An 8765-nucleotide genomic window follows, 5' to 3' on the forward strand; every position below is an offset into this window, starting at 1 on the left:
TACAGGTGTGGGCTATTATCGCGGAGCTTGCTCGAAGAATATTTTTGCGTTGCAGTCTGTTTTAATACGTTGACCAGGCCACACGATTTTCTGTATTACGGTGTTTCCGAATAAATAAGTGTTTTAGCGAGACTTGGCCTATTAATTTCTTACAAAAAAAATTTCACATTCCCTAGTGATAAGTTATCCATTTTTATAAAATGTAAGCGTTACCATTATAAAACAAAAAATGTTAGTTTTGGTTAGTATTATCTACAGTCTATAGAATAGACAAGGACGCTTCGGGCTAATAAGCCTCAGGGTGCCTTGCCAATTCATCCGCAGTTATCCTTGCGAAAAAAGCTTCGCATTTCACAAAATAAGTAATTCATCATGCCGTACCGTCGTCGGGTCGCCACCGTGAAAAAAAAAACTCTTAATTACCGGACGACGTATCTGGTCCGCTGCATACGTAAGCGCATGTATTATGTATTACAAACCCGTAATCTTATAAATCTTGACGAGACCCGGCAACGACATAATTTCATTTTGTTAGTTTTAACCCGTTCGGCGTTTTTCTTTGATTCCGACACGAACCCGAAACGTTATCACCGCTTATTATCTATATATACGCGTCACAAATAAATTAACCTTGTTTTTTTTTGGGTCCACGTCGGATATCTATCATCCGACGTTGTTTAACGCTTTGTTTTTTTCGTTACTGTCGGGAAACAACTTTTAGTGTTTTTCGATGTAGTTTCGGTCAACCTCCTTCGCCCGACTCGAAATCTCCCGTCTCGCTCTCTCTATCTGTTTGTTTCTTTAATTACCCGTGTCAAATATCTGAGATGCTCTCGGCCTCTAATTCCGAGAACCCGATACAACGGCTACGTGACTTCGCCTCATTTTTACTACAAACTCGCAAAACGTTCCCGCGTTAGCCATTCCCTAAACTCAGAATGGATGCAGGAATATCAAAGACATTCATAGCGATTCTGTTAACAATAATCGTTCTTCCTTGTTCCAGTTGTTCCTTTTGTTTATACCTATGCATGTTCTGCCAACTGATCCTCGCTCAACAAGTAGTACATATAACGTAAGAATATAATGTTTATTTATTTATGTATTTATTTATAAACAAGTCTTTCCTACAGACAGACGCAGCTGTCAAATAAAACTAAAGCACCAAATCGCTAGTTTAAATTATGAAATTATTTTTTACAAGCAAAATCTAATTAAGAACTAATCACAGCTTTTTAGTACAATATGTTAAGATCCGGAAACGCGTTCTCTGCCCTGTTGTATGCACGGGTAAAGTCTGTTCATAGATATAAGAAAGTGACTAACTGTAAGAATGAAATATGGCCGAACAGGTCCGTACTTTGCTTAGAATTTAATTATTTGGGGTTTTGTTAGGAAAGATGCTAAACAATATTTATTTATGTATGTATTTATGTTTAAATCTAAAATAAATTTACAAATTACTTAATTTTTCATATAATATATCAGTATCACTATAGTTATCATCGCCTGTTCTAATTATTATTTGTTCTATGTTATTTGCAATATGGATATACGATTGTTCTGCTTTTCCTATATATTTAACAGAATTTGCCCAACTTTGTGGAGGGATGGAGACTCCGCCGTCAGCTTTCTTTTCCCTTGGTAAAAATGTACTATTTTTCCTATGTCTATTCCTGTCTTAACTACGGTATAATTCGTTGCGTTGCGTTTCGTTCGTGCGGAACAAATCTTTAGTACGCAGAAACGCATTTTACGGACTTTACTGGAGACCTACTTCTGCAAAACTCTTTATTGACACTTCCTAGTATGGGCATACTAAATTGTGCCAAAGGGTACGAAAAGTAACCCTGATTTTTATATGTTCCCAAGAAACTTAGATAATCATTACAATTTAATACCGAATCTTAACATGCAAATACCTAAACGCTGACTGTCTATTGCATTAAATAATATTTTTCTTACCTTAAAAATTTATAATATATTGCCTATCGCACTGAAGGAGCTAGTCAAACAAAATTCAAATACACTCTTTGAAACAAATTGCTACGCCTCGCCTATTACAATATCAAGGATTTTCTTTCTTGTGATGCCTTTTAATTCGTATTCGTTGTTTGTTATTGTCTATATATTTCTTATTCATCCAACATTGTTAGATATTATTATTATTATGGATAAATTAATTATGTTAACACAATTTTATATTATTTATATTAGTGTTATACTGACAATATCCAACACTTGTAATTCATGTGTTCTGAAAATAAAGCTATCTTTATCTTTATCTAAAATAAATTATTATAATTGTTATTGCTAACTTGACAACCACATTTATCGCACGTTTATTGACCAGCAATATTTGAGTAAGTGTTTAGCGTGGAAGCTAATTTTTATGTGAAAAATCGGTACATACATTATTATAATCTTTTTAAAATACCAATTGGAAAAGGTTTGTGGAGTTATTTCGACGTAACGAAGGCACAAAATACCCCCTCATTTGTAGATTAATCAAGAAAACCCAGGCGTGTTGGACACTGCAGAATTATTGGAGATATTTGCAATGTTTGTTCTAAGGTTGTACGTTATCGTCCAAATTTCTTTTGTTCCGTCATTAAAGATTATTATTGGACAATTTTTGCTATTTGATAAATTTTTGTTTGTTGCTAAGTATTAATTAAACAGTTAATTGAAGTGGGGTTACGCTGTGTGTGTAATGACGAGTTATGGATTTATCACTTTTTAAGCCATTTATCAATTTGTTGTTTATGTGGAGTGTTAGTTCCTACTCATTTTATGAATAAGACGGCCACATAACGAACGCAACTGGTCGTCAGAAGATGGGGATAATGAAACTAGATATTTTTATATTAACAATATGACTTAAGCAATTATATTAATTAATTATATTGTCTTTATTTTTAGCTTTAACGGATCAATTATCTCTTGTCGTCTTCAGGTGAATAGTGAATACTAAATGAACTTTACGCTTACAAACTTAAAATTCATATAAAAATATTTCCCTTCTCATTTAGTTTTATTTATGTTGTGTTGTCTATATTATATAATATATATAAATGAGGTGGTGGAATTTACCCAAATAATCTTAAAAATACTATGAAATTTATATTCATTTATGTTGTGCATTACGTCGACGTCGCGTCGTTCTGAAAACCAAATGGAGTCGGTATTATAATTGGGATTCTCCGAATCACTAAGCATTATATTCGGATATTCCTTGAAGAAGGTTACAGGTAAATTGAAAATCACATACTCATAATAACTTATTCAAAATCCCTATTATTATTATTATTATTATTATTATTATTATTATTATTGTTATTATTATATATTGATAGATAACCGTCTACAATTGCAAGATGTTATTTAAAACATTTTTTAACTAGTCAATTACGAAGTGGTCAATTGACTAGTCCCCACACTAAATATACATTTATATAAATATATATCTGCATGGAATACAATAATTTATTCACTGAAATTTAAACAGAGCGTCCCAAAAACATACGGAGACCATCAAGGAACAGATATATATAAACCAAGAATTTTAAATAAATAAATAAATGTGCGGTTCGAGGTAGATATTTTATTATATCCATGAATATTTTTTATCTACAAAATACTTCAATAACCTGCTATTACATGAAAAATTTTTCATAGAAGGTGAAAATGTAATAGTAGACAACCCTCCAATCAAAAAAAATAAATTGCTATAATAAAACTAAAACCAATGTAATTTGTAGTAACCTAATATGGGAACATTCAACGGGCGATGAGCACACGAACCCCATCGAATTTGCCCGTATTTCAGATAAATAAATTTTCAATTTATGTTTCCCGACATCCCGTAACACGTAAAAAGGGGTCCGGGAGGATATTAAACCGCAAATTATTATCGGTCGACGTCATAATTGGCGTAATTATCTCGAGAACGGCAGCGACCTCCATCGTCGAGACGAGAGTCCCAGATTTCCGGGCAACTAAAATTTCCCGCTCGCCGAGTGACAGACGGACGTGTATATATACTCGAGTGTGTGATACGAGTAACGACCGGTCGAGAGAGAGGGGGGCGTGCCCATTTCCGATTAATTAGCCAAAATTAAACATGGCCACCGAACGGCGGTTACGCCCCCTCGTTACGAGCCCGCGGCTGGCCCCCCGAAACAATTGCCGCCGCCGCCGCCGGTTCCCCGTAATTAGCGACTCCCGTTTGGACCGCCCGAAACCGTATTTCGATATTTTGATTAATTGCCCGCCCTGCAATTACGTGCCGCCGGCTTCTGTTTCTTTTTTTTTGCGCTTCGGGGGATAATCGCTTCGTGCCTTTGTCTCGTGTGTCACTTAACTGGTCCACCCGATTCGCCGTTGACCCCCCGAGAATCTCAAAAATGAATCGACGTTACAATCATCGGTCATGCAAATAGTAATAGTAAAATTCTTTTACTTAAAAAAGTTGAGATTAGGGTAATAATTTTTGAAGCTAAAGCCTCACTACTCAAATTTTCTGAATTCCTTCAGCGTCGGTTGTCAATAAATTCAAAGGTTAAGCTCTGAATAAGCCAACAGGATGATTGTCGCAACGTCAGCAAATTGATCAGCAACCGATGCAACAGGAATCTAGAAGACTTTTAAATAATATTGTAGCCTGTAGCCTAAATATTCTGGATTTAAAATTAACTCATAGCAATGGCTTTAGCAACCACAAATCAGACGAGAGTGTTTCCAAAAAAGGGTTTTTAGAAAACTGAATTCTAGATATATGCCTGCCTCTTGAAACACGCACAAATTGGTCAGATGTCTTCGTAAAATAGTTAACAGTCTTATGGAATTTAGTTTTCTGTGTTTAGTTTACACATTGACATATTAAAAATAGATATTCATTTTCTTAAGTGTTACTATCATATAATATGTACAAGATACTGCTCCAACAACCGCCTTTTTCCTTTTTTCGTAAATAATAATAGAGCAACAGAATTAAAGTCAATCTACCGTATCAGTTGATTACGGTATTAGGTCACAGAGGTATGTCTTCTGCTGACAGTTGGCAAGGTAAGGCAAGGCAAGGTTGATATTCGAAGATTTAAAAAAAAACCTCGAAGAGCTAATTCAGCATTATTCTTCATCGGTTAAGGAGAATATATCACAATGAGATATTAAATGTAAATAAAATTTAAAAAGACTTTTCTTAGGTAAAATACTAATTTTAGCATCTCGAATGAACAATTAACATTTTATTTAGTAAATAATAAAATTTAAAAAATAAACAAACCTTACACCTTAGGGTAGATAGTTTTACAATTATATTTATATATATATATATATATATATATATATATATATATATATATATATATATATATATATATATATATATATATATATATATATATATATATATTTAATAAATTATGTATAGATATTCATAACAGGCCGTAAAGTGAAAATTCCAACTGTTTAAGTTATTTTATTCATCAGGTTGGGTGGAGATGCGGTTTTCATTGGGCTGTTGTTTATTTTACTATAAAAAAGGAAAGAAAAAAGAAAGAATATAAATTTCCAAATTAGATTTACATAATACATTTTTTTCTTTCAAGTTTCTAATACTATCCTAAGTTCCTTAAGGTATATAACATAAGATTTATCTAGAGAGCCGAATTTTATTATTTTCCAGGCAGGGTACAAATCGCGAGCCAACAATGTTTTGGTCCACCCGAATTTTTCACACGCACCATCTGGACACCGGGCGCGCACCAACACGAAGTACCTGTCTTGTAATAAAAAGAACCCGAAAATGTAGATATAACTCAAAGTAAACCAAAACCTAAAACAATAAAGGCTTGTTTGCACATCGTAAGGATAATTTCGGTATTTTCTCACTTCTTCGACAAATTTTACGTGTTGTTTCCCCGCTGTTTGTCTGACGTTGTTTGCGAGGATCATTACGTCGTTAAGGTTCTACGTTAATATTTACACAGTTGTCAACCCTGCTTGTCAAACAAAGAACAAACGAAGACCGTGTGTGCACTGGCGCCACGTTGCCGCTTCGTCTGGCTTACTTAACGGATAAGATTGTTACTTTCCTGGTTTGTAATATATCACGATGCGAGTTAACAATTGAGCTTGCAATTGGTTCAAACCGTGACTCTGTTTTAGCAAACTGCCAAAATCGATCATGTCCTTAAATTAACGGGCAACGATCGAAAACTGATAAGTATATACGTATATAAATTAAATTCTCGATTTTAACAACGTACTGCTTTGTTTAGATGTTGCTAAACTTTCGCCAAAATTGCTGCTGGTTTCTCCAGAGTGCTGTCTGTCCTCACGTTACTAGAGAACACGCTACCTCCCAAAATGAAAAAAGTAAGAAACAATACAAGCGCTTTTACATAAAATAGTTTCAAAAGTACTATCTACAAATCTTCTGGATTGCTTCTGCGTCGGTTGTTGATAAATCGAACTTGCTGACGTTTCGCCAATCATCTTGTTGGCTTCGTCAGACCTTAACTACAACTGTTTGAGTTCCCAGCTTGGAGCATGTGGATGTACCTTTCTCAAATTTATTATTATTACTTAATTATTTAATTGCTGTGATCTAGTTGTGGCCTTTAACTTAATTTTGGAACTAATCCTTGCCAGTTTTTAGTAGGTATCAATATGTCACATTCATTTTAATTAGTTCAAATTTTCGTTCATTTCATTTATTCAAATAGTCATTCAATCACCATCAGAAGGTAAGTTTCATTGCACTAAGTACTTTACAAATAAAACATTAACTAGGCTACTGGGATGTTTTAACATTCCTTCCACTTGATCTATTTGTACAATATAGAAAATGAGGTATAAATTATATAAATTAATCTCTTTACAAAGTTTTCAAAAAAAAATATCTGATCTACCATCCTGTATTACAAAAACTACACAAATGAAAGATTATTGCAAAATCCCAGAGATTGTGGCTAAAATGAGATTTGCAGACGTGAACTTTTCAAAACACCCATTGTAATTACTGTAAAAAGCATCAAAATAAACGAAAAAATCCATAGCTAGTTGCTTTGCAGAACTGCTTACAACAGAACGGATCGGCAACGCCGGATAGTCTTCTGAAGAATTTATGGACGAATTAAAGATGCTTAGCTCGGTCTTCTATACGACGTTCTTTGCCTAAGTCTTTTGTTGTTTTTAGGGTTCGCGCTTTTAGAGGGCGTTAAATTATGAGCTTTTGATTACGCAAATGAACTACGAGCCTAACAGGCCGTAAACGGAATTTACGACGCCCGTTTGTCCAAACGAATTATTTACTCATCTGCCGACGACGTTCAAAGCGATTACATTGTTTTTAATTGAAATCATTATTTATTAACGCGTCTTCGGTGCGGCGTGGGTGAAATCCAAAATATAATTTAAATATCAGCGACGTTTATGTGCCCATCATATTGTTAAAAAAAACTAGCCAATACCTACCAATACTTTATAATTTAAGGATGATTAATTTAAAAAACCGGGACAATAACAAGAAATAACAAGTATCGCAAGTTTCATAAAATACGTGTATCGAAATCAGAAAAATATATCAATATCGTAAAAAGTCGTCCACACTATCCAAAATATGTATTTAAAGCTTTTTATGCAATTAACTAATGATAAGGGCCAGGTAATGTTCCCACAGAATTAATCAAACATGGCACACACAAACTGTATGAACATCTAGCAAAGCTCTTTCAAAACTATATCAACGGCGGAGATATCCCAGAAGAATAGAAATTATCACAAAAAGGGCAACAAGGAAAACTGCAACAATTATCGAGCTATCGCAGTGACAAGCTCAATGGGACTGATTGACGGTAAAATATTAAAAGCCAAAATAGAACGCGAGTACACAAACAGTGAAGCAGAAGAACAAGCGGGCTTTAGCGCGGGAAGATCCGTCGTTGACCATCTGTTTTGCGTCACCCAGATTATCGAGAAAATGACAGCCTTCAATAAGGAGATACATCTCCTGTTCGTGGATCTGAAGAAGGCATGCGATAGAATACCGCTAACAAAACTTTGGGAGGCATTAGACCAGACAAACCTAAGCCTCAACATAATAAGATCAGTGATAGAACTAGGTAGAAACTGCCACATTAAAGTCAAGGTCGGCCAAAAAATGTCCAATGGATTTACACCCAACAAAGGACTCAAACAAGAGTGTTCTGTATCCCCCACCCTGTTCAAGATATATCTTGAACAAGCGTTAAAGTTATGGAAGCAAAAATGCAGAAATATGGGCATCCCCTCAACAATGTAAAGATATACACCGTAAGCTTCGCAGATGACCAAGTCATAATGGCGAAAGACTACGACGACGTAGAATACATGACGCAAAAACTGATCGAAGAATACAAGAAATGGCAAAGACAAAGTATATGTGTATCGTTGGAGCACAACGCGACCTCCTCTTAGAGGATAGTCAGGCTATCAAAAGCTGCGAAACCTACAAATACCTGGGAATGTACATATCCAGCAGTGTGACGTTAGACTACGGGCATCAAAGAACGAAATAATCAAGGCAGAAAGGCCATTACTATGCTGAACACCTTCTTGTGAGACCAGAAAATCACGAGACGAAACAAACACCTAATATACAATACGATCATTAAAAGCGTAGTCACATACAGTAGTAAAGTCTGGCCACTAAAAGAAAGAACCATGAGAACGCAGCAATTCGCACAACCATGAAGGTGGGCCATACGATTTCAGACGAA

At 34.9% G+C, this 8765-nt stretch overlaps 1 protein-coding gene across 1 annotated transcript; it reads left to right on the forward strand.

Annotated features, from left to right (window-relative positions):
• The first annotated feature begins 7846 nt into the window (after window positions 1-7846).
• On the forward strand, window positions 7847-8463 carry LOC132706447 (uncharacterized). Its single transcript, XM_060677792.1, has 2 exons — window positions 7847-8215; window positions 8281-8463. Exons 1-2 carry the CDS (start codon window positions 7847-7849, stop codon window positions 8461-8463), a joined length of 552 nt encoding a protein of 183 aa, XP_060533775.1.
• The last annotated feature ends 302 nt before the right edge of the window (window positions 8464-8765 follow it).

The sequence above is a fragment of the Cylas formicarius genome, unplaced genomic scaffold, assembly GCF_029955315.1.
Source record: "Cylas formicarius isolate icCylForm1 unplaced genomic scaffold, icCylForm1.1 PGA_scaffold_8__14_contigs__length_24414737, whole genome shotgun sequence".
Classification (NCBI taxonomy): domain Eukaryota; kingdom Metazoa; phylum Arthropoda; class Insecta; order Coleoptera; family Brentidae; genus Cylas; species Cylas formicarius.

What these genes read in the sequence shown, in the direction of transcription:
- LOC132706447 (XM_060677792.1), top strand. Translation starts at nt 7,847, where the DNA reads ATGGGACTGATTGACGGTAAAATATTAAAAGCCAAAATAGAACGCGAG. An exon ending in GACTCAAACAAGAGTGTTCT is followed by an intron (nt 8,216 to 8,280) that starts GTATCCCCCACC and finishes GCAAAAATGCAG; the next exon opens with AAATATGGGCATCCCCTCAA.